Here is a 26,277-nt window from a genome sequence, read left to right as displayed (position 1 = left end):
TCCAATTTACGAGCAAGTACGAAGACGGGCAGCAGCTGGGGGTGCTTATGCTGAATGAGAGAGAGTGATGTTCATGGGGGGCAGTAGGAGAGCGGACAAAGGGCATCTGCTACTTTTCTGGCATCCCCTTAGCAGCCCGGCAGGCGCTGCAGCCGCTGACAGCGCCTGACAGCGCTGCCTACAGGCACGGGTGGTGGGGCTTGAGCACCGCTCAGTCGGCGGCTTCAGGCCAGGGCCTCCCGGGGGCGGGGGGGGGGGGGAGGGAATCACGGCGAGCCTCGTACAGACTGGAGCCGTGCCGGGAGGGGCCGTGCCGGCAGGACCCCGCGGAGGCGCAGCGCAAGCGGCTGGCGCGGATTGGGGCAGGCGGCATCAGACAAGGGCGGCGCGGCGCCGATTGGCCCTGCCCGGGTCAGGCGCTGTGGGCTGCTGTCAACACACGGGCGGCACGCTCGGGGCAACGCGGCCTGACCGGGAATAACCCTCCGGGAAGCGCGGCCCACCGCGCGGGTCGTGGCGTCTTTGCTCTTCGCGCAGTCAGGCGGCGTGGCCGCGAGAAATGGGCCTGGCCCGGCCGCGCTCGCCCGGCAGCCGTGCGAGCGGCCGCTGGGGCTCAGCTCCCCGGTGGAACACTGCTGTGAAGAAAGGCTGATAGAGTTGGAGTTGTTCAGCCTGGAGAAGAGATGGCTCTGGGGAGACCTTATTGCAGTCTTCCAGTACTTAAAGGGGGCCTATAAGCAAGATGGGGACAGTCTTTTTAGGAGGGCCTGTTGTGACAGGACAAGAAATGATGGTTTTAAACGAAAGGAGAGTAGATACAGACTAGTTATAAGGAAGACACTTTTTTATGGTGAGGGTGGTGAAACACTGGCATGTGCTGACTGCAGGGGGGATGGACTAGATGACCTTTGAAGGTCCCTTCCAACCCAAACCATTCTATGATTCTATGTAAGCCAGCACTGAGGGAAGTGGGAATTTGTGGTGGGTATAGCATTGCTGTGTGAAGTGCAACCTGTGGAAACCCTGCTCTCGGGTGCACATCAGCACCCACAGACCTGCTGCTGGCCATGGCAGCCACGTGCCGGAGCACTGCCCACTGGGGCAGGGAGGCTGCTTGGTTCTGCAGAAGTCTGTCTAAGGCAGGGTTTGAGGCTACTTGGCTGGGCATTAAGTGAATGCCACCCAGTTGACCCATCTGGCACGCAGGTCTGCTGTAGTGCCCTCTTTGTTCTCTCCTGGGACATTCCCCAACCCTACCTCTCCTGTGCTCCTCAAGAGGTCACCTCAGTGTTTCTGGGGTCCTGACCCCTCTTAGAGGGTCAGTAGCAGCTTCTGGTTTCTCACTGTGCTGGGAGTCCATGTCCCCATGCAGAGCTGGCTCCCAGTCCTGCCACTGAGCAGCTCCCAGTGGCACCACTGCCCTCCATAGGACACCCTCCCTAGTCCAGCTCCAGGGTCCTGGGCTAGGTATGCTGGACTCCTCACAGCTGTGGTCACTGCGCCCTGTCTCTGGGAAGGGGGTTGCAGCTGGAACCTGACCACCTCCCCAAAGACCACGTTTTGTGTCCAGGGTGAAGATACAGCAAGCTCTCCACCTGGCTGCTGGCAGCTAGGAGCTCTGGTATGCAGCTTTCTTGGCTGGGTCTGAACAAGCAGACACTTGTTTGCCTGTCTTCTCCTACCCAGTGTTGCTGACTGGCATGTTAACCCTTCACTTCCTTGGCAGGTGGGAGATCTTCAGAGAAGCAAAGCTGGGGTGCATTGGAATTGCAACCCGAATTCATGGGTTACCTAGGAAACTGGAAGCAGTAATTGTGTGAAACACTTCAAGGCTATGTGCTCAAAATGCTGAGCTGGTGCTGCTGAAGGGCTGATAATACAGGAAAATACATTTTGGGCAGAGGATTTAATGACAGCCTGTAACAAAGAGGGAGAGGCTGAGATCTGAGTTCCACTCTCATGAAATCCAGAGAGAGAGGGATCATTATCTTTATTTTTAGGCTTGGCTGAATAATCAGGAGGTTTGAAGATCTGCCTTCTCTGTTTCACTTGTTTTAGGAGGGGCTGTGCTTGCATAGCTGGGATCAAAAGTGCACTACTCTGTCGCTTCCAGGGACATAGTTCTGTGGCCAGCTGATGAGCTGGAGTGTTTAATTTGCTTTTTCCCACAGCCCAGGGCAGCCATACATCACATTGCCTGGACTGGTTCTCCCTCCAGGTGGGAGAACACAGCTCCTGAAGATCCCGGACCTTCCTCCTGAATAACCCCCTTCTCCTTCCCTCACCCCTGCTCTCTCCCCGTGCTCAGGTTTGCAGCACGCTGGCTCTGGCCTTCCCACCCGAAGGACTTTCTGCAGCAGCAGCAGCAGTGGCAAACTGAATTGTGATCTGGCTTTGCTGAGGAATTCAGCATGTCAGCTGCAAGGGGCTGTTGGCACCAGCAAGCACGGGCTGAATTGAGAGTTGCCAGGTGCTGCTGGTGGTACAGTTGCTGCAAACAAGTCCATTCCTTCTACGTGTTCCCACATGGACCATGCTGGTGTCATGCAGAGATGGCCTTAGTCAACACTACCATTGAATGTTCAAAAGATGGTTGTGTGGTGGAGCAGAGCAGCTGACATCAATAGAACAGATTTGGGCCGGGGATTTCCCCCTTCTCCTTTCACTTCCCCCAGCTGCAAAAGGGGGGGAAGCAGGGACGCTCACTCTTGCAGGAGGAAAATTCCCCCCTGCCGAGGTCAATGAACCTGCGTGACGTGGTGGAAGGCAGGCCTGGCTGGGGAGATGTGCTGCCGGTATTACGTGTTACGCCACATGTACACCCGCCAGCCGCAAGGCCCTGGCAAGAGGCCCCGGCTGGAATTAACCTGCAGTAACCCCGCGGCACGGGGGCAGCCGTAGCGGGGCGTGCCCGCCTGGGCCCTGCTGGAGTATGAAAGCCATTATAATCCCTTCATTCATGGCGCTTAAAGAGACAGGGGCCTTTTTCCCTGGTTTTCACCGAAGGGAGGTGGGTTTGGGAATGGTAATGTATCATATTCTCCATCCAGATGCGGTCTCATATATTTTACCAAGTGCAGCCTGCTTATGTCATCACTCCAACAAGTTTTAAAGTAATATTTTTTATTATGAACAAATAAAATTTCAGATCAGCACAACCAGATGTCTGTTTTCATATTAGTAGAAATTATTTCAAAAGGTTTTTGTTTGGTTTTTTTTTGTTTTCATTTCCAGTACACAAAACAGAGATACTACTATGCAGAAATCCCTACACTGTGAAAAACCGTATCCTACTTACATTTCAACAGTGACAGAGCTTAGACAACGTGCAGATTCAACTTTCCAATCCTTCCCTGAACACCCAACACTTGGACATATGCTCTTCACAATACCAGTGGGGCTGGGAATGGTTTTGGAAAACCAACCAGTCCGTGCTTCTGCCAGCCGTGATGTGCGTGTGCTACCTACACCTCCCTCCTCTGTGCTCGGCCACTTGGCAGTGAGCCTCTCCACGCCCCTCGGAGGCAGGGCATAACCCCCTCTTACAGGTAGGAAAACTGAGGCACAGAGAGTTTTTAAGTGACTTTGTCCCCAATGACGCAGCAAGCGACTAGCTAAGCTGGGAACAGATCCCAGGAAAATCCCACTGCTGCCTTCTCTGTTCCCACCTCTCAAGGACTCATTTAAGCTAAACATACAGACGATGCGTCCAGGATACAAACATGCCACCAAAAATATATATATATTTATAGGTATATATATATATATCTCAAACAAAGTTCTACTTAAAAGTGTTGTATCTGTTTCTTAATCTAACAAAAATTCTAACTCAAGTACATTCAAAAATCACCTGCACCCACAGTTTGATGTAGGCAATTAAATAATTAAGAAACCCCTCAAATGTTCATAATTAAGGAGAAAAAAAAATAAAATTACGGCAAATAGCTGTCAATACTCCTATGTATATTAAAGAAAGATTTAAGGCACCCAGAGATATTTGCCAATCTACCTTTAAAGTGACTAGGCAAACACCAGGACTGTTTGGTTACTGATCCTCAGCTTCCACCCTAATTCTAGATTCTGGACCTGAATCAGCACTTGAAATTTGAAAGGAACCCTTGATGTCAAACTCAGCTTCTCTGCTGAGAGGATGTGAAATACTTCAGCGTGCTTCTTTACCATAGGGTATGTCACACAACACTGTGAGGGCACCAGGAGCAAAGAAATCATTCTCCTCGCCTTCTTGCCTCCCCACGCCCCTTTCAAGCTACTGGCTGCAGCAAAGTCATCCTCTCTGGAGACTTTTGTGAGTTCAAAAGGGCTTAGACCCGAGTGAATTACCTGCAATTACAGAGCCAACAGCATTTCTCTTTTGGGGGGGCTTTTCTTTTTTCTTTAAACTGGTAGGACACAATTCTAGCCACAACCCTCTTAGCCCCAGCCAGCCCCAAGGCAGTCACAAGCCTCAGCATTAAGAATGCTGTCTCCAGACACTGGGAGCTGAACGGCTCCCGGTTTGTCCCTGTTGTACCTCTTGGCTGGAGATGACATTGCTCCTGATGGTGTGAAACTTCAAAGGGTCCCATTGCTGAGCAACAACAAGGCCACAGAGGTGGCATGGAGGAGAAAGGAGAGGAGAAGGACTTCTTTTCAGAGTAAGAAGAGCTCTTGTTAATAAGACCATCACAGAGCTGTCCTGGTTCCTGGTGAGTTTCACAGCAGCAGTAGAAAGTGCAGCTGCAGAGACTTGCTCCTGTGAGCCTGCCTGTCTGCTATGTGGCAGAGCTGAGGAAATTGGCATCTGCTCTGTCTCTGCCCTCCCCGGCCTGCCTGATTAAGGGAGACACTGTGAACCCCATTCCAACATCACCTTGTTCCAGCCACCTCTTGTGCTTTCCTCCAACTCTATTTGATGCATTTAAACAACAAAATCAATACTATTACTACAACTAATAATAATAATAAAAATTAGTAATAATGGAGAGAGTTAAGGGGGAATAAAAGCACGTTTGGCCTAGTGAGGAGTGAGGGGCCATGATGCTTAGAACACAACCCACTGCCTGAACTCAAGCTGCAAGTCTACGACTTTGAGGGAACAACACCCATGGCAACTTCTTTCCCCAGCACAGGCTCAGCTGCGCGCCCACATGGGCTCAGTGATATAAGTGACCTTTCCACAGGCTCAGCCGCCCTCACTGCCTGCCCTCACTGCCTGCCTTGCCAGCAAAGAACTGAGGTGGCGAGATGGCTTGCTGAGGGGGCGGAGAGACTAGCTAAGGAACTAATGCGGACCTGCTTTCACCTCCCCTTCATGGTCCATCAGAGGAGCAGAGAATGGCAAACCACCCTGGTGGACCCTGGCCTATACTGGCAGCAGTATCTCATCTGGGAGGTCTCGACTCCCTCGAGCTTCTGGTGCTGCCTGGCTCTGTCTCAGTGTCTCTCAGTCACTTGTTAATTGCCTGAGCAGAACCTCTGAGGATGGAGAGACCTGCTCCTGCAGACATCCTCACCCTGCAGGTATTCCCTGGCCTTGTCCTTGTACTCAGCACCCGATGTGGATCTAAAGGGCAGGCATGGACACCAAGACACCTGCCTGCCACCCAGTGAGGACCCTCTTCCTCCAGCACATAAAGCAGCTTAACTCAGCAGTGCAGCTTTGGCTTACATCTTTCTTCCCCTGTCCATTTTGGCAAAGTCCTGTTTGATGATGAAAATCTCATCTGTGGTGGTGAACAAAACCACCCTGGAGTGGTGCTGCCCCACACCAGCCAGTGACATACCCCTGTATCTATCCCCCTCCTCACTGTAGTTCTCCAAAGGGGCTATGGAGCCTGGAGCTGGGCTCTGCCTTCAGTCCCTGGTGGCATGGGGCACAGCAGGCCATGCAGGAAGGGAGGCTCTGACACTAGAGGGAGGAGATAAGGCCACCAAGGCTCCCACTAGACCCACCTCAGCCTGGCTGGAGCTCTGAGAGAGTCTAGGGGTATTCCTCTTCCAGACCAGAGGCTGTGTGGTGGAAGAACACTTTCCATTTTGGGAAGAGAAAATGCTCCTTCTGACAGCAAGGGAAGAGGATGGGGCTGCTTTTCCTGGGGAGTGCAGCTTAGCCATGACACATCTTTCTGCAGCCCTTGAGAAAGTATGAGGGACAGGAGAATAAATTTTGGGCATAAGATGGCGAGGTGAGGGTCACTGACTTTGGCTCAACTCTTGAGCAGGCTTCCCTGGGCTGCTTCCTACCAGTTCTGTTGCCAGGGAGAGACTGGGACAATGTAAAGCGGGAGATGGGGTTGAGCGATGAAAGAATGAATGGAAAGGAGGAGAGGAGGGAAAAGGGTGGCCTTGTGTTATAAAGGCAGAGTCCTAGATCTTAAATACATCATGTAAAATACATCATGGGAGGAGAGTTAAAACTCATTATCGTAAGCAAACTGGTATCATTATTCAGTAGTTAGTAAACAGAACATTACACCTTTGTCCAGCGTGTTCAGAGGGGTAAGGAAGGGAAAAGGAGAAAAAAAGGAGGAAGGAGAGGTGTGGATGTATGTGTGAAGGGGAGTGGGTACTCAGCCACTCTTGCCACTTCCATCTCCAGTCCGCAATTTCCGAGCCATGATGACCTCCTTGGAGACCTTCTTGCGATCACTGGCCAGCCCCAGGAGGCACATGAGGTCAATGAAAGCTGTGGTTAAGTTGAAGTGCCAGCCAAACTCACTGGTAGAGTAGTCATAGGGGAAGGTGTGGTGGTAGTTGTGGAAGCCTTCTCCTGTAAAACACGACCAGGAAGAGGATGTTGCAGAGCTCTAGGCAGTGGTCCCTTTATCTTGGCCCAAAGCACCACATTCCTGAAATAGGATCTGGCTTGAATGCAGGCTCATCTCTCCTCTAGCCCAATTTCATGTCTCTACAATCTACCCCATCTCATCTGAGCATGGTCCAGCATGTCCATGCTGGCCTAAATGAGGCAATGACAGTCACACAGGACCTATGCTGCTTCAGAGGAAAACAAGCATGTGGCAAAGAAACAAGAGAGACCCTGGCCCACTGACTGCACCAGAACACCAGGGCAATCATAATGGTTTTTCCTCTGCCACCATGAGAAACTTTCTCGTATTGGTTGAGCTACCAGCTGGAGCAGCAGCAAGTCCCTGACTAACCAGGCCAATCAATACTCCTACAACACAGTCAGTCTTAATGTGGAATCCAAAGGGCATTTCCAGGTGGGAAGAATCAGAGAATGGTTTCAGTTGGAAGGGACCTTGAAGATCATCTGGTTCCAACACCCTGCCAGGTGTCCCTGGGCAGGGACACCTTCCACTAGACCAGGTTGCTCAGGGCACTGTCCAACCTGGCTTTGAACACTACCAGGGAGGGTGCATCCAGTACTTTTCCTGGGTAGCCTGTTCCAGTGTGTCACCCCCCTCACTGTAAAGAATTTCTTCTTAATATCCAGTCTAAATCTACCCTCTTGCAGCTTAAGGACATTTTCCTTTGTCCTGTCACTATAAACCCTTGTAAACCCTTTGTAAAAAGTCCTTCCCCAGCTTTCTTGTAGGCCCCTTTCACCTATTGGAAGGCCACTATAAGGTCTCCCCAGAGCTTTCTTTTCTCCAGGATGAACAGCCCCAACTCTTAACAGCCTGTCCCCACAGAGGGCATAATGCAGACTTCTAGTAAGTGTTCTACACCTGTCAGCCATTCTCTGCTCCAGACACTGTCAGTGCTGGATTCAATGCTGTGTCATTCAGTGACATCACCTGGATTCCTGCTCCCTGATTCTCTGTTGTTCAAATCCCTTGCTATGAAAAATCCAGGAGCAGATCCCCCTGGATTCTTCCCAGCACTACTGGAAAACAGTGCAACCCCAGTGAGGTAGAGTGATGCAAACCAGATGAGGACTTGGGCTGGGCTTCAGACAACAGATCAGGGCAGATGCTCACTCTAGTGTGTACTTTCCTATGTTCCCAAAATGTCAGGAAAACACAGGAGATGATCTGGCTTGTTTTATCCTCAAACATCCTCAAAATCACCAGCTGTCCTGAGAACATGTCCAAATGCACATCTGCTGGTTTTCAGGTTGACAAATCTAAGACAGATAAGCAGCGACTGCACCATACGTTTTTGTCTGGTGAACAGGGCAGAAAGACCTTTGAGCTGGGTAAATAAAATATTGCTATTGAGATAAGGAGGTGCTAAGCTTGTAGAGAGGCTGGTGGGACCTGATAACCCCACTGCCCTTATTTACTCACTGGCCAGCCTGGGAAACACCTCTAGGTGCAAAGGCTGGAGGGGAAAATGGGAACACTTGGATTCACAGAAATTCCTAGTAGCAAATGCAGCCCCAAGGGGCAGTCCCCGCTCTACAATCTACCTGCAGCAAAAGACACAGATGCTGAACGTACCTAGAGCCCCTAGGCTGACCAGGGGGTTCTCCCGTGGGTTGATGTTCTTATCATACGGCCGGTAGCCATACATATGAGCAGCACTGTTCACTAGCCAAGTGGCATTGAGCCCTGCAGCGTAGCGCAGGATGGCTGGAATGAAGAAGCTGATGATGATGGATTCGTTCCAGAAGTACCAGGGCACTACAGTGGGCACAGTGAAGCACAGCAACACCACCGAGGGCTTGTAGAATCTAGAAAGGAAGTGGTCGTGAGGAAAGCACTCAGTGGGCAGAGGCAGGACAGGAAGGGCTGTTTCAGTCCTACCTCTGGAGGATTCACACTCAGCTACACAGGGAAAAATCAAGTCACCCCTGAGACCAGCATCTTTTGCTCTGGATGCACAGAACCCATGCCTACAGGTCTCAAGTCTTATCACTGGGCAGAAGACTCAACCTAAAGTCCTGCCATCCCTGTCTCAATCTCGTATGTGCACAAAGCAATGCTTCCATCATCATGAGTCCAGGAACCAGCTGCTGCTTTTGACTTCATTTGCCATTTGCTTCCCAGTTATACTGGTCCCAGTAAAGGGTACCCCATGCTTGCAGAGTCTCACACAAGGTGCCTTCTCTAGCTCTGGTCCTCTGCTGTAACCCCTCCTTGCAGACTTGGCCCTGACTACCAATATACCCCATCAAGAAATGCAAAAAACACTTGTGCCATCAAACAGGTGAGCATGTAGGGTCTATTATACTGGAGAGATGGGAGTAGTGGAAGGGAGGAGTGGAAGCAGAACCACTCTGACATCCCACAAGAAAATCCCAGGCACAAAATGGAGGGAAGCCATAAACCTTATTTGGTTCATCTGGGACTACTAGGGACCTCCCAAGTAAGGGTGGTTACTACATGGGTTAAGTCCCCCATCCCTTCAGCCCTGGTGACAGGCTCATCTCCTCTGGGTATCAGTCCCAGTATAGCCTTAGACAACTGAGAGAAACCGTATCCAAGAGGCACTAGTGAATCAAGATTGTCCTTACCAGTTACTGCCTCTCCATTTTCAACTCCTCTTTTACAACACTGTTTCTGGGAGACTGATGGGAGAGGGGCAGAGACACAGCCTAGAAGTTTATAACATGATGTCTCCAAAAACAGCCTCAAAGAACCCATGGGTGGGCTCTGGGCCAGCCAAAGCAGCACCTGGGCTGTGGGCTGGGAGGCATGGAGGTGCTTTGTGTTGGTGCTCAGCCCACCACTGGCTAGATGCTACAAGGCAGGTGGGCAAGAAAGGGGTGTGGAATAGCTGGAGGTGGCACTAGCTCCTCTCACAGTTCATTGCACACCAAAGCCTTGGGCTTTACAGGATCCATGCTCCATCCCACATGGCTCTGCATGGGGCTGACCCCACCACTCACCTTCGCTGGAACATCACCACTTTATCAGCCTTTATGTCGCTCAGGTCCAGCTTCTGTCCCTTCTCTATGACGTCCGGGTGCTTGCGCACCAGCAGCCAGCCGATGTGGGAGAAGAAGAAGCCTCGCTTGGCATTGTGCGGGTCCGCGTCCGTCTCAGAGAACTTGTGATGGACACGGTGGTCCCTGACCCACTCGTAGATATCATTCTGCAAGGAAACACGAGTGAAGACTTAGGCCTGGGGCTGGAGATGTTCCCTTCAAATTAACACAAAGGGCCTGAAACATTTAAGACTACCAAATCTCACTGACCTGGCCTCATAGTGGTCATTTTATCTTTCATTAGGGTTGGGGCTTTTGGCTTTTAAAACAAAGGCTGGGTCTTTGCTGAACCATTTCAGTTTTCTTTGAAATGTGCTTCTTTAGTGGGCTGCCTTTTCTCTGTCTTGTTTTGTTTGTTTGTTTGTTTTAATTGGCTAACTTTAGGCTTTGGTTTGCACATCCTCTACAGCACCACAGGCTCTGATTGCTCAGCTGTTCCTCTGCCCCTGCGATAGCCAACCCTCATTGGCCAGGCAGTGCCTCCTCCCTCACACTCTCAGCTCTTGTTGGTGTCTTGTCCCCAGCCCTACAATGTGCCAGCTAAGACTGGTCAACTTGTCCCTTCCCTTTGCCCTGACATTTTCCATGGATCAGCCTGCCTTGCTTTTCCTGGGATTGCCAAATCAGATCTGTTTAAATTGGAGGTGAAGTTTCTTTAACTTTTTTGGTGTTTCATTGGAAGTCAAACAGTTTTAAAATGGGGGCCTCTCTTTAGAAATAGAATAAACACACCATTTCAGTGACAGTTATCAGAATTACCTCACTTCAGCCAGGTAACTGTTCTGTTTAAGCTGCAAAATCAATACAGTTTGTGAAAAATACCAAAGATTTCATAATTTGGATTAAGAAAGGACTGTTTTTTCCAGTTTTAGGAATGGATTTTAAAGTCTGTGTTCATTCCTTCACACCAAGATTTTGATGCATTTAAAGCCACGTATTGCACCATCCTACAAAACATGGACATGCCTCTACTGCCTGTATTACACAAGAGGCTCCTTAATCACCTAAGACTTCCTCAAAACACTTTGAAGGTAGGGAAGCAGCGTAATCATCCCTGTTTCATTCCTGGAAAGCTCAAGTGATTTATCCATAAAGGAAGCCTGTAGCAGAGACACAATTCCTTAACTCTCTCTCAAGTGCTACTAACCACTTCTCCTTCAAATGAGATAAAATTATTTACCCACAGGCTATACAATAAGGCCATGATACACATGGAGCAGGATTCAACTCTCACTTGTTTCCAAATACTGGGAGCTGCTGCCTTCCTCCCAGCTAAATTCTGAGCACCCTAAAATATCAACAACCATTCCTGATCTTAGCTAGAGCTCAGTCATTCAGCATTGTCCCCCTAAGAGGGTGGCCTAGCAGCCTTCCCTATCAAGGAAGCAGAGAAAAACAACCAGTACCGTGCTGAGAATGTTTCTCCCATGACTTTTTTGTGTTCTTGTAACATGAGAAAGCTCAGCCTGAAGCCTGAAACCTGACAGTCAGCTTGGGTCTGCACATCTGGGTGAATATTCCCTGTATCCTGGAAATGCTTCTGCTGGAGGCAGGAGGCACAAATTTGGAAAGAGACCACGTGCCACATAGAGTTGGAATGCAGTACTACCTCATCCACCACACGCTGTATGCAAACACAAATCAGGAGTCTCAAAGCTCAGAAGTCAGCATCTTGACCCAAACATTAGCACGTTACCTTTTCTACAGACCTTTCCTTGGGACCACCTCTAACTGCAATGCTGCTTGAAAATCATGGCTTTCTGAGATCAAGCAAAGGAGAATGTCTCCTTCCTTGGGAGTTTCCATCTACAGGCTACAACCAGGAGAGCTTCTGCTCTGCTGCAGCTGCTTAGTCTTGTAGGTGGTGGAGCTGACTAGGGACAAAATTCCCAGAATCTCTGAAATCACAAGCCACAGGTCTCTGAACAGCCAACAGGCATTTTCTGAATGACCTCAGAGAAGACAGTCTCTACCCTTCTCTGCTCTTCAAAGTTACCAGTCTCCTCTTGGAGCTGCTGCCACTAACAGAAGTAACATAAATTGAAAATAAACCTTCTCTTGATCTCATTGAATGGTAAGTATTAAAAAAGAATAAATTCATGGAGAATGTTACTGAATTTTCAGTAAAACTTGGATTAGTTCCTATTGAAGCTGAAATATCTGTCTGTCTCTCATCTTTGTCTATTCCTATCCCCTACAGCAATAGCTCAGCAAATTCTTTCTCTTTCTGCCCTATAACCCTGTGAAAGATGGTCTTTGTACCGGTCTAGTCAATACACAGCACCCCATCCCATTCCCTTGCTGAGTGCTGGAATAGTAGCTGGAATCAATAGCTTGCTCCTTCCTCTTCCTCATGAAAGACTGCTTTGGTACTAGAGAACAAGAAAGCAAATGGTGTTTTAAGAAGTTTTTTCAAGGCTAAAAAAGCTCCATCCCCACCCTGTTCTGATTACATGTCAACTAAGTGATGCCTTTTATGGCTACAGAGGTGGGGGAAAGGAAAATAGTGTCTAAAATACCTGGTCCACTTGGGCTGTACCCTTCACCCACACCTCAGCTGGAGAATTACTTAGGGGCACAATGCTGATACTTTTCTGTTCACTTTCTTCTATTGAAATGCTGCACCCTGCCACCCTTCTGAATACTTCCTACACATGAGCAAGCCTGTATAAAGTTTCTTCAAGAACAGCTGGAGTGTTAGAGCTGCCTCACAGCGGCAAACCGGAGAGACCACCAGGATTTTTCAGTGTCATATCAATCTGGACTTTCACTCTGACTTCTCCTAAAGGGCCATCTCTGCTATTTTCTACAGGCTCTAAAGGACTTCATGGTTTGTTTGCTTGGTGGACTGTGAAGTGGTCTTATGAGTGGTTAGGCAATAACCTGGGGTGTTTATCAGCTGCCGCTTGTGCCGCTCTGAATGGGCCCGGCCCTTCCTTCATTGAAACATCACTGACCTGAGATGACTCTCTAGAAGTCAGTGGTGTGACTTAAAATGGGGTTATTCCTAAATATCACTCTTACAAACCAGAGGGACATCCTTCTAACTGCATAATTTCAACAAGCTCTTCACCTTTCTGCAGCAGCAAATTCCAGCTCCATGGGCCCTGCAGATGTTCCCCCCCCTTATCAACCATGCAGCAAGAAGAGGGCGAGGCAACACCAGGAGAGCACTTAGCACTTCCACACCTCTTTCACAGGACCTCAAGGAAGCACAGGGAGACCACACCTCGAGGGAAACATACATTCCTGCTTTGGAGAGCTATCCTACCCCTGGTCTTGAGTCCTCTACCCACCCAGTTTGTTTCTGGACAAGGTGAAAACAATGAGATGGACTTCAGCGCTGCAATGTTGGATGTACTTTGTTTCCTAACAAGATGTAGCAGGACAGAAGAACCTCTCCATCAGTTTACATGCCACATCTGAGACAGGGATTCAGAGAAGCACTTTCTTCTGAGGATCAGTGGTGTACTGAGGAGGTGCTTACCTCAAAGGCCACAGAGTTTGCAATGGCCAAGAAGATCCGCAGGGGCAGCGTGGCTTTGTAGGACCGATGGCTCCAGAGGCGGTGAGCTCCAGCTGTTATCCCTAGAGCACTCACCATGAAACACAGAAGGGCTGGAGAGGAAAAGAAAGTGTTGAAGCAGTTAGAGCAAGTCAGCCTGCAGTAAAGTTTCAGGCAGAGTAACATGAAGGCAGGCCTTACCCCAAAGATGAAGAAGCAAGAGAGAAACCCATGAAAAGCACAGATTGGGGCTAGAAATTCAATGTGAGGGTGCCCAAGGTACCACAGACTTCCTAAGCAGTGTGGGGCAAATCACTTTATCTGTGACAAGGGAGGAAGCTCCCCCTTATAAGACTTGTCAAAAGCATAGTATCATCTGTCACAGTGCAAGATTATCAAAATCATATAAAGCAAATGCTTCCATATAGCCCTGTGCTAGCAGCTCTGCAGTCCACCAGTGTACATCTTTCCCCTTTCCTTCCTCCCTAAATAATCAAGGGTCTTGCTTTCCTATCTCACTTCTCCTCACTAAATCTCTTGAATTCTTTTCACCCAGAGGTGGTAGACGATCTTACAGTTCTTCAAGAGGACAGCTCAAGCCCAAGGTTAGTCTTCTCTGCTGCTCCCTTTCTGAGCAAAGCTGTCTAGAAAATGATCTGAACTAGCATCCCACTGAAGCCTGGGCTTCACCTTTGACTCCAGCATTGACTTTAAATCTGCACAGAGGCTCCTGTTCCCAGAGTCTTTCTGATCCCCTCCTCTGTTCATCTCTTGCACCATGTACAGAGGGAAACTCCAAGCCAACAAGCCATTGCCATCTGTGCCCATGGCAGAGGCAGATGTTGCTGGGCCAGTCGACTTTCAAGGCTTCTTCATGGATTCTTTCTCCACAGAGGTCAGAAGAGATTCCTTGCTCCTCTGGCAGCTAGTAAAAAAACCACATCGCCCTCCCTCTGCATCATGTGTTTATGTCTCCCCTGGTCTGTGCGTTCCTGCATGTTCTCCTGGGACCTCTGGAATTTAAGATGGGTTCCAAAATCTTTTTCTGGAACTAAAATGGAGAAAGACCCCAATAGGGTCATAGCAGCATTACACTAGGATGCAGGGAATAGGAAGAAAATTGTATGTGAAAAGTAAATCCTTCTCTAGAAAGTGTAGGCAGAAGTCAGGAAGTCTGGCACAAAGACAGGAGGTGTTCAAGAGCTGGTTTACCCTGCAAGATCAGATACTAAGAGGGAAACTGGCATATTTGTGCATAGGTCAACTAATTCACCTTCAGTCCACTGGGGGAAGGGATGCCTTCTTCCACTTCCTCAGGGGAAACTCTTTCCTTAGCATGAATTTGCAGATTTCAGCCAATTGGCTCAGTCATGGAAACAGCTCCTTATTCTTATGTGTAAACCCAAGGACAGAAGTCACTGGTACACATACCATTCAGCCCAGCCAAATGGTTCTGATCAAGCTTATCTTGAACCCAGAAAAGAGATTTTCTGCCAGAAACCTGTTTGGAATCAGGGGCCTGAGACATATGCAAAGCACTGTCACCCTATTCTTTCATTCAAAATAATCCAGCCTTTATTTCTTGTGATCTCCTGCTCCCTCTTCCTTTTGTCACCTTCTTTTTGGTTTTCTACATTACAGGCTTAATCTCTTACCTGGTTAAAGCCCGTCTTAGCTGATTTAATGTCCTCTTCTGGGCCCCTAAACTTTCATGAAGCCTTCTCACTCCCATCCTGCTGTATAACAACACCAGCCCTGTCTCTGATCTTGCTATGACTTCTCATCTTCATCTTCTCCCTTGGCCTTCCTTCCTGCTGCCACATGCACTGTAATCCTCAGAGCAGCACATCTCTGCCTCAGGTCTCTCAGGACCTCTACAGTCTCTTGGAGTAGCCAAACAGTCACTGGTCATAGCTGATTTTTAGGGGCATAAAGAGGGAAAAAAATGCATGCAAATGCAGCAGGATCTGGCCAAGCCTGGAAGGGGAGAAGTGAGTGATTCTGAAACAAGGTATTTGGGTCAGGTCTCTCTTTGGCCTTACTGACAGGAAAGTATTTATGCTGGACACCTTGAAGGTCTCACCCAGCCTCCTGATACTGACCTGAAAGTTAGGAACAAGATTTTAAGACTCATTTTAGGTCAGTCGTTACTGCCACAGATTTATACAGAAGAGCCACCTTTGAAAAAAGCACTTAACATATGACTGATTTGCAGAACCTCTGCGGCCTCAGACACTGCAATAACAACAAATCCCACTTCTGTGTGTTTCAGACACTTCCTACCAGCAGCAGAAGTGTGACTCACCACCATTCTCCCTTGAATGTAAGCTGCTATACCCTGCAAACAGCATTTCGCAAAACCTCTGGGCAGCTTCATAGCTACAGTGCACACCTCAGTAGCTGAGCTGGATTTCCAAGGGTGCCAAGCAGTTTGTGGCAGAGCTGAGAGGAGTCTGGATTCTACTTCCAACCTATACACACGCTATGAAAAATACCACATGGAGGCCATGATAAACTTGTAATAGATGTGTGGGGCAACCTGCTAGGAAAGAACCTAGCTCTCCACTGTGGAGCAAAGAGTAATGAGTTAATGGTGCACTGGGGACAGAAATGAAATATGCAGTCTTTCATGATCTTCAATAGCACTAGAAAATAAATGCCAAGTTAGGTGAGTATAGGTCCTATTTATTGCCCTGAGTTTAGGTTTCCCACTCTGGTGAATCCTTACATGCTGACAGGGAATTTATTTTTTGGATAAAGAGCGTCCAGGGAGATAACTGTGGCTGAGGACTGTGGTATTTAATCTTTGCAAGAAGGAAGTATATCTGGATCTCTTTTATACAGGCAATTCACAGAATTTGCCTGTGGCTATTCCCCTCAGGAAAAGATGACACCATCAACAAAGACATGCCAGCATGCACAAGGAATCACAAAAGGGAAATGGTGGAGATAGTGACAGACCCAGTAACCAGACAGCCCAGTACTTCCTTTTGCGTAGCCTTGCCTGAAAGGTTTTGTTAAAAATTTGGAAGAGTACCCACTACTTTTGGGTACCCTGACACAGGACCCTTCATCCAAAGCCAAAGAATCTTAGCAACTCCTGTTGACTTCACTTGGAGCTGCATCCCAGGATGCTACAATGGCCACAACTCTCTAACTACACTTCCGTGCCACCTTGCCTCTTGCCTGTATACAGCAGCTATAGCTTATGTAAGGAGCAGATAATTTCTATGAGAAAGGAGCTGATTCTCATTCTATGTATACATGGCACCCAGCCCCACAAAAACCCAAACCCTAACTGGGGACTATCAGCTCGATTAGCCATACCTAGGAGTTGTAACAGTGACAGGATCTGGACAGTAACATTGAAAAGCCTGGTGGAAAACAGAATTACCCAGCACCCTAGTGATTCAGAAAGAGGCATACAAAGAGGTACAATGATGATCATTACATAGGCAGGGAATCAGCATCTCACAGGAAAGAAGGAATGCTCCTCCAAGATCATCCACTAGGAATGAAATTGGAAAGACAGTAGAGAAGGTGAAATAAAGTAGCACAGATTTTCACAGCTGCCCTGTGCTGCTGCCCCAAACTGAAGGATTTAGACGCTGAGGTTTCAGAGTAATCTGCCACGCTATGCTTTGAAGTATTCAAGATTCAAAAGACTGTGAGCTCACAGGTGATGTTCCCAATGACCCATTCAACTGGAATACAAAGAAGTATGACCACTGGTAGTAATATGCACTCAGTGCTCCAAAAGTTAAACTCAAAACATTCCAGATTCAGTCATGTCTATATGACTCTCTAGCCTTTACCTCTTCAGGGCCCAGGTTCAGACCTCAAGTTATGAAGAGTAGCCAGGAATGTGCTAAGGGCGTGTTCACCTGCAGTCAACACAAACAATGTTTACATGAAGAAGTGTCCCTTTTCCCACAGGCATCCGTGGGCTTCTGCTCATGGCAAGGGAAAACTACAGCTCTGGACTTTTCCTTCCTTGCCTCCAGTCCTGCTAGTCAGGTTTAGTTGCACTACTCTCACGAGAAAGATACCAAGAGCAAGGGAAGTGTAGGCTGCAGAAAGGAACAGTATTTAGGAGAGCAATAGGAGCTACTGTTGCTAAAACATAGCTTTCCACATGGCACCTGCTAGTTAAGCTTGGAGAGGACATGGAGCAGGGGGGTGGTGCCAGCAGTACTCTTGGTGGGAAAGTAACAAAATACTCCTGTGAATGTTTTGCTGGACATATCCCTGGGAGTAGTACTAGCTGGGATTTTTTTGGCTGTCGGAATTGCTTAAATTACCCAGCAAGATGCATCTTGATGCAAAGATGATGCAGCAGCAACAAGAAAATGTTATCAAGCCATGTTTCTGCCACAGCTGCCATTGCAGGAAGCTAGGGGATTAGAGCACTGCATCGAGAGGAATCGTCACTGTTTTATAGAGATCATTGGCCAGGTCAACAGGAATTAATACAAATATTGTCACTCTGCTGCACCTGAGAGCCAGGAGGACAACCTGCAAATCATGTTTCCAGGGAGGCTTAAAGCAGTTAGAGAACAAACTGTCAGTCACCTTTGCCCTTCCAGACTCAGTCTCTATACCATTTGGCTGTGAAATGCTGTGGAAACTGCTTGTGATCCCTGAAAAGACTGTGCAAGACTTTGTCAGGTGCAGTGGAGACCACAGCATGTAAAAGAGAAGCTGGCTAGAAAGCTATCATGCTGGAAGGGCTTGGAGGGCTCTCATTATGGCGAGCTCTCACCTGATCAACAATCCTAGCTTTTCTGGGAAGCTCTGTACCAGAAAGAGATCAGGGGATACAATGCACACAGCAACGCAGAACAGCAAACAATGATGAAGGCAGGGCTGGAGAGCTTCAGAGACAAAGAGGAATTAGCACACAGAGAAATGAAAACAAAAGAGGACACAGTCACCAATATAACTGGTTTCAGAGGGACAGGAACATCAAGGAGACAGTGGCCTGGATGAAGAGGGTATAAGCAGGGGATGCTCCTTATAATAAAATATAGAATGTAGATCAGCTACCAGGCACCACAACTCCCTGCAGCATTACAGCAGAGAACATCTGGAGCCATATTAATTTTATGTTATATGTACACAGCCTAAGGAAGGAATGATATGAAAAACAAAGAAACAAGCAAACCCCCCAGCAGCTCTAGAACTACCACAGAGAGCTGTTCTGCCATGAGCCCATGGATTGTTGCTGGGGGCAACTCCTGAGAGTCTTTGCTGCTCTATCATTGTGTGTACAATAGGAAATATAGTTCTCTCCCTGCTACCATGGCATGCTGGGAAGATAACAGCAAGTCACTGAGATGCCTTACATGTGCTAAAGAAAGGTATGAACTGAGAAATGTGCAATGCAAGAATGCACAAGGAGCCTTGCTGAGAAGCCAGAACTGTGGAGGATCAGAGTATCCCAGCTCCAGTCAGCACTGAGGAGAATGGACTATAAGAGAAAGCTCTGACTTGGCTGCAGGGTGCAAGGAAGGGTAGTCGTTTCCCAGAACAAGTGCCAAGGATGCAGGACAGGAAGCAGTGTGGAGCTACTCCACACTTCAGACAGTTCAGAATGATGCAGTTCCATTCCCAGAGTGTATGTCACTTCGGAAACCACCAAGGAATCTCACAGTGCCTCATAGTGACAGAAAAACAACTGGCACTTCACATCAGAGTACTGAGGAGAAAAAAAGCATGAAGGACTAGCATCAAGTAAAAAGCAAGACAGATTCCCATGAAATGCCATACAGATGTCATGATCAGACATGCAGCTGCAAAGACACTGCCTCAGAGACCATTTTAGGGCGAGATGGGGCTTAGCAGAATGCAAAGCAGTATTAATCTTCTAGATGAGGATGCTCGAGCCCATTTAAGTATCTCAGGGGAGCTCAAGGGAGAAGGGTTGGATGTGTTTGGAAATTATGGTGCATCTGAACAGCCTGAAATGAAACCAGTAAACTGGACTCACCTTTTCCTTCTTCCTTGCCCCAGTGCCCTGAGAATATTTCGCTGGGGTTGGAAGACACAAGCTGCCAGCTCAGTGAGTGAAGCCAGCAGCTCCTGCCTAGAGCTCTGTCTGAGAGCCTTGGGATGGGATACACGAAGAAGGACTGAGAGCCCTGAAACACTCTTCCAAGGTCATGCCAAGGCTGAATGTTCTGCCCAGTCCTGCCACCTTGGGTAAGAGTGCAGCCTGTCAAGTTGTCACAATGCAAAGGCCCAGCAAAATCTTTCATAACGCCCCTCTGAAAGCTATGCTGACTGCACAAGTTACATATCAGTCTCTCTGCTTTCACAGATGCTGTAGCCAGACTCTGACCAAGTACTGTGGCCTCCAGTGATGTTCATCCCCCCAGCCTCTACCTGTGAGAGACTGAGATGGTCTGGGAGGAAAACAGTCAGACTGAAAGTTCAGGGAGCTTTCTCTTTCCTGGTTTAGCTTGTCACTCACAGCCATCAGAAGGACAGGCTTTGAGAGCATGACAGACCAGGTGGATCGCTCCAGTCCACCACTGGACTGACCAGGATGCTGCTCCCAGCTAGCACTTTGCAGGAGCACTACTGAAACCAAAAGCCATGCCCGCAAGTCTCAAATTAGACTGTCCCTTTTCAGGCTGCTCTGTTTCACAGGAAGGCTGAGGCTGGATGCAGTCTCTTGACCTCCCCTCTGGGAGCCATTTGGCTTCTTGACTCCTCCAGGGGTCCACACAAAGGCTTGTAGAAAGTACAGCTCCCCTGCAGCCTGGGCCTCAGGCCCAGCTGCCTTTCAAGCAAAGTTTGGTTCCTACTGAGGGCAAGGTCTCTGAGAAAGGGGAGCTTTGCCTGGCTACCTTCTGCTGGGTTGTGCTTTTCAGTGGAATTTGCTGCCTGGAGAGCTGCTTATTTACTTTTTGAAAGTTGTCAGGCTTAGTTCCGGGATGATGGGAGCTAATCTGTGCTTTTGTAAGAATGTTAGAAGACCTGAACTTCACACTTAATTCTTGACTTTTTAGCATAACTGCGTTTTGTCTCTTTCACCTCACATATACATGGAGTCTGCAGGATTTACCCTCCCTTGGTAAGAACAGGAATGGTTCTTGCATTGGGGCAGCAGCCTCATGTAAAATAATGCTCTGTACCTTGCCTCCTCAGCCACCCCCTGAAGTGTTCTTGTTAGCATTTTTCATCCTAACTTCCTGGGACTGTCACGATACTCCCTCAAACATTTTCTGTGCTTCACCTTAGAAGTAGCTGCACAGTCAGGTGTGGGCTACTTCCAAGACTAATGCGTGTGACTCAGATTTGTCCTTTATGCAGCCAGGCAGTCCCTTGCCAAATTCCTCCCTCCCATGCATGACCTTACAAGTGACACTGGCAAGCCCTCCCACAGTTTGCTACAAAGCTGGTTGACTAGCTTCTTCTAACAGAAGACCTCCACTTCCTTCTTTCTCCACCCTGAGTCTGTGGGCCTGGAGGAAAAGAGAACACCACCCAGCAGATACGGGGTTTGTAGATGCCAGAAAACAAATGGAAGAATGTGCTTACCCCATGCCAGTGTCTGGATCTTTGCAGAGGGTATCAGTGTCAATCCGAATATGGCCCCCAGATGCAACAGGCTCATGAGGATGATATTCCTCCAGACGTATCGCAAGGGAGGCTTGGGGCCCTCTTTCTCCTGGTAGGTCTCATCGAAGATATCATCTATCATGCCCCGCTCTCTTGCCAAGTCCTCATGATCGAGTAAGTCCTTCTTCACGATGGCATCCCCGTTCCTGGTCGCCCGGGAGGTGACAGTGCCAACAGTGGTGGCGCTGGAAGTGGAGGAGAACTCCTTGGAGAGGCAGCAACAGACATTTTCAAGAAAGGGGAAAAAAAAAACCAAGAAGTGGTGGTTACCAATGCAAGGAATGGAAACATGAGCAGCTAGGCTGGCAGTATGAAGACTTGCAGCCTGAAGTTTACTTTGCAGGCTCCATTCTTTCAGCTGAGCATCCCTGGCACCAAGAAGAGCCTGCCCTAGCCCTACAGAGTCATGGCTTGAGAAAGAGGGGGCATGATTTTTCTGGGCTAAAGTAGGTAGGCAGTAGACAAGTACAGAAAGTAAAGACAAAGACTTGAAATCCCACCTTTTTTGTCCCCCTACCAGTGGCTTTGGTGAGATCATTTGCAGGGTGCAAGGATTTTAATTTTCCTTCAGTTTTATTAGTGAGTATTTATAGGTGGGCCTTTGGTCTGGGCTTGTACATAACAATAAAGGACACTTTATGAGTGAACAAAGAAGTAGGAGAGAAATAGGGTCTGAAACAGTTTTACTATAAATCAGTGGGCTGTTCCTGTTATCCTGCCTCTTTGTGTCATCCCCCCAGAAATCACTGGGGGAACATCAGGAAGATCCACAAGAGGATTCCTCTGGGGTGTCTCCTTATCTCCCCCTGCCTCACCTTCCAGGCTTGGATGTAGCAAGACTGACATACTTAGAGATCAGAGTACAGAAGCAGTTGAGAAATATGCTTCCAGATAGACCTACAGCTCCTATCCCATGCCTACTGCTTAGCCTCTTATCCCTCTCCCTCTTTACACCCACAGGCAAACTGAGGCACCGGAAGACAATTCTCTGAGCCAAGGCCACCAGCATGCAGTGAGGAAGTTTTAAGCAGCAAGGTGGCTCAGCTTGGCTCCTGGCTGCCTCCTGTAACCCTGACGTAACATTCTCCCTGCACATGCTCATTTGCCCTGGCTGAGCAGCAGCATGCCCCATCAGGCATGCATCACGGAAGGAGCAGGCAGGAACAACCCTAATGAGACAGGTCACTGAACCCCGAATCACCAATTTCTACTTCCATCATGACAGCCACATGCATGCTGGTGCTTGCACCTTTGTCAGGCCTCAGCCCAAGCACTTGATGGGGATCTACCCCTGGAGTGCCAAGCACAAAGGATGTGAGTGGTGAGAGAGCATGCTGCCCCATCCCCTTGCCTCCCAGGAACCTGCCCAAAGGACATGTCCCTCTGCTGCCCACACCACGGCTTTCATGTGCAAAAAGGGCAATAAAGTTTAGCTGGCAGGAATGATAGGGAGGGAGCATGGCCAAGCCAGGAAAGTTCCTTTCCCAATAGAAACCTCTCCTGAATTAACAGCAGATTCCCACCCAGCCACACAGGATAAAAGACCACCATTCTGCCATGGCCTAGTTTCCTGAAGGAGGCATTAAAATCAGGCCAGCCAGCTTACGTGGCCACGCCAACTCCTCCCTTTCCCAAGGGTAGAAACTAGAGGGTTATAGACATACCTTCCTTTGGGGAGGAGCTGGCAAAGCTGACAGATTCACCATGTTTGTAAAGTAAAATGTTCTTTACAGAGGGAAGGCTCTAAGTTTTACCTTCTGGAAGCAAAGGTTAGAAGGGAAAAAGCCAGGACACAAAGCATCCTGCTGCTATCTCTATATCCATGCAAGTGCTGAGCTCAGGACTGGCTCCCTTTGACACCAGCTATAGGCTGTCTCTGCCTGATTTCCTAATTAATATTTTGAGGATATTATGCTCTGAGTTGCTGGAGAATTTAAAGGAAATGCCCCCAGAAAAGAGTCATGAGAAATGTCTTTTAATCCAGAGATCAGGCATGGAAAAGTCCTGCCCATTCCAAAGTGTCAGATATTCTCATCTGGCATTTTGGCAGGAAGGCACTATTTTCTTCCTTGGCTGGAAGATAATCTACCAAAGTAAAGACCCAAAACTTGTCTATGCAGGAATAATTCCCAGCAGAGACCTAGTGGTATAATTAGACAAGAAACGCTCCCCAAATGGACATGCTGATTCCAAAGTAAGAATGTGGGGCTGGAGTTGCATTTTTCTCCTCAGAGACAGCTTATGTCAATGTCAAAGTTATACAGGGGCAGAGGTGGAAAAGGGATAAGACAAAGAAAACCAATGACAGGAAAAAAATTCTTCTTTCAGAATTGCAGTAGCCACATGAGGAATTTTACCTACATACGTATGATGCTGGAATTACACTGATATAATTGAACTTGTTATTTCTCACATGCAAACTAACCTTAAATCAAACAGGCTATGAAGCCTCTGTGAAATACAGCTCCATCAGCACGGATTTGGTGGAGGGACAAAGCAAGAGAGAGAATGGGCAGCTATTTAGCTGGAGAGCAGAGACGTGAGGAGGAAAGAAAGAGGACTTTTATCTCCTTATGGCTATAGTGGCTTCAGTGGTTCCTACAGAGGAATATGAGATGGCAATTGATCTGGGGTCTTGAGAGGGGGAGGCCAGCTAAAACATTTTCATAGGCTTCCCCTCATTTCTGAATGACTTTTCTGCTCTCATCTGCAGAACAGATGTGTTCCCCCATCTCCAACCCCTACCCACACCCTACCAGAACTGAACACGCCATAGGTGATCCTGGCATCCAGCCAGTTTATACAACCAACTGCAGCTCAAAGGCTCTTGCGCTGGGTACAGCCTAGGGGCCCCAGGGCACTGAATCTCAGGTCCACTATATTTGAATATGCCCAACATGACTCAGAGTCAAGATTTTTTTCATCTTCTGGGATATGCCCCAAAATAAATGCCAAGATCATGAAACATGGTCTGAGCACACTCTCCTTGGCAGCCATTTCAGGTGGGAGAGGAATAAAGTTCTTTACATCACAGCATCCCTGGAAGGTCACAGCACCTGTACAAAAGGACCTGAGGAGGCTCCTCATGCTGTTGCCAGGGGAGAGTGGGTCTGACATTTACACTCCACTCTTCAGCACAGGCAGAAGGGGTAAGAATGAGAAGGTGAGAGAATACCAGAATCAGTCCCTGCCTCCCCTCAGGAAAAGGATGGCTGCCAGGAAAGGCAAAATTTTTTTTTAAAGGCAATCTCTAGAGATTCAACAACTCTAGGTATCTTCCAGGTGCTGGGCTGTTACTCAGACCTTCTTATGCCAAAAATGGGCAGCACAGCCGTTGATGCGTTTGCTTGGCTCAGGCAATGCAGACAGAGACATTCTTCCATTTGCGCTTTCACCTTGCGTCTGTCCTAGAGACGCTCCCTGCTGCAAAATTTGTCTTACAAACGCTGTTAAGTGAAAGCCCTTTCTTATAAAAACATTAATTAAGAAAAAACCCCAACAACACAGCACTTCCAAACCCGCCACGAACTCTTGGCACAAAATACCTTCCTGAACAGCCCTAGCAAGCGCGCTGAGACGGATGTTTTTCAGAGAAACCTGTATTTTATGCGCAGTCCATCCGAGGGCTAACTGCGGGGAGTCAGCCCCGGTGGCGCGATCCCTGCTCATGAGGCTCGGATGATGTCTTCGGACAGCACCGAAAGAATTCACCTCCTGAGAGAGATGTGGCAGAGAGAGCACACACATCCGTGTGCCTACGTGTGTGTGCGCTGCACGGACACGCGTGGATGCCCAGGCCTTTCCCCCCACGACTGCGGCAGCGCGGCACTGCCGGAGCCGCGGAGATGAAAGAGGAGAGGGCGAGGCGAAGACAAAGCACCCGTACCCCCGGGCCCACCGGCAGCCCCCCGCTTACCTCCTCCTGCATTAAGTGCGCAGGCATGGGTGGGCTCTGTCTCTGCTGCTCGGCGGCGGTACGCGGGCGCGCAGGTCCCCGGGTCGGCGAGCTGTGCGGTTCGGGTGCGGCAGGCGCGGAGGTATTTAAGCGGGGCTGCTCGTTTGTCGGCTGGAGGGGCTGGGCTCTCCGCGTCCCGGCCTCCCGGTGACCCCCTGCCCGCGGATGAGATGCGCAGGGTCAGCGCGTCGGGCGGGCAGTCGGAAAGGGGGGGGATGCCGCTGTCGGCGGGCCTGGGAGGGGAGGCGGAGCGGGGGGCGGGAGGAAGGATGCTGAGGAAGAGGAGGATGGCGAGGGCCAGGCTCTCTCATGATGCCTGCCTCTCTTTTTTCTTTTTTTTTTTTCTTTTTTTTTTTTTTCCTCCCCTCCGCCTCGCCAGCCGATTGGCTGCGGGAAATTTGGTGCCACCTCGGCCTGCCCTCGCTATTGGCTGTCCGCAATCTGCTGTTCGCTCCCCGCGGCGCGCACCCTGCGCTGTGCGCGCACGGCTCCGCGGGCGTGGGGGATGCCCCTGTGGGAAGAAGAGACAGCCGAGGGGTGTCAGGGAGTATCGTGCTCCTTCCCCATCTGGCTGGGGAGTGCGGCGGGGAAAGAAGGGCCTTCAGCGTCACACATCCACTCGGTACGGGGGTCTCTGTGGGGAGCGTTTCATACATACATACATATATATCTGTATGCACAAATCCTGCATCTCTGCAAAGAAAAGCACACCCGCAACTGTAAGCATGTGTGTCTGCACAGGTGTTTATCTGGATAGGCAAAGCCAGCCTGGACTGTGTTGACTGTAAGATTTAAAAAGCAATCCTAGCCTTTTCCCACCAGAAAACCAGCCCTTTCTGCAGAGGACGGAAGGAAAAAGGAGCAGCTCCGTTTGCTATCAGCTATTTTCCATAACAACCTCCTCACTAGCCAGTGATGTCAGCAATAGGAAAATCCAAGCTCTATCCCAAGCACTAAAAGTGATAGGGCACTTAGGAAAAAAACATTCGCCTGTGGCAGAGCCTGGAGTCAGCTCTTCTAACCCCACCGTGTGGTCACCATGCCAGACACCCTCAGCTACGTAGTAGCAAGGCTCGGAGTGCCCTAGTGCCATCACCCGAGCCAGTACGAGTTTCAGCTCCTTCCCCCCATCACGTTGTGTCCCGTGTGTTCATTCTCTGGCCCCCGCTGACACATGAGTCATTCTGGGAGTGGAACAAGGACTTCAAATGGCATTTTGAAGCCTGTATGCCCTCACACATATCCTATTCGGACAGCTATCCCACAGCCATGAACCCAGCCACATGAGGTGCAGAT

The 26,277-nt window shown here is 49.0% G+C and overlaps 1 protein-coding gene across 1 annotated transcript; it reads right to left on the bottom strand.

Moving 5' to 3' along the window:
- Positions 1 to 3,610: 3,610 nt before the first annotated feature.
- SCD (stearoyl-CoA desaturase) lies at positions 3,611 to 25,173 on the bottom strand. Its single transcript, XM_009897683.2, has 6 exons — positions 24,943 to 25,173; positions 20,946 to 21,231; positions 13,383 to 13,513; positions 9,797 to 10,002; positions 8,406 to 8,638; positions 3,611 to 6,769 (listed from the first exon to the last, which is right to left on the bottom strand). The coding sequence occupies exons 1-6, from the start codon at positions 24,967 to 24,969 to the stop codon at positions 6,570 to 6,572; spliced, it is 1,083 nt and encodes a 360-aa protein (XP_009895985.1). The 5' UTR covers positions 24,970 to 25,173; the 3' UTR covers positions 3,611 to 6,569.
- Between the last annotated feature and the right edge of the window lie 1,104 nt (positions 25,174 to 26,277).

The sequence above is a fragment of the Dryobates pubescens genome, chromosome 8 (assembly GCF_014839835.1).
Source record: "Dryobates pubescens isolate bDryPub1 chromosome 8, bDryPub1.pri, whole genome shotgun sequence".
Lineage (NCBI taxonomy): Eukaryota > Metazoa > Chordata > Aves > Piciformes > Picidae > Dryobates > Dryobates pubescens.
Note: the sequence above shows the minus strand (reverse complement) of the source record. Positions and strands in the feature narration are given on the sequence as shown.

Bases quoted from the DNA above. Each gene is read 5' to 3' on its own strand.
- SCD (XM_009897683.2), bottom strand. From the start codon at position 24,969: ATGCCTGCGCACTTAATGCAGGAGGAG. The intron at 13,514-20,945 runs GTAAGCACATTC...TTTCCTCTCCAG, and splicing joins GATCCAGACACTGGCATGGG to CCCTTCTGTGTTTCATGGTG. The intron at 8,639-9,796 runs GTGAGTGGTGGG...CTTCCTTTCTAG, and splicing joins GTGGTGATGTTCCAGCGAAG to ATTCTACAAGCCCTCGGTGG.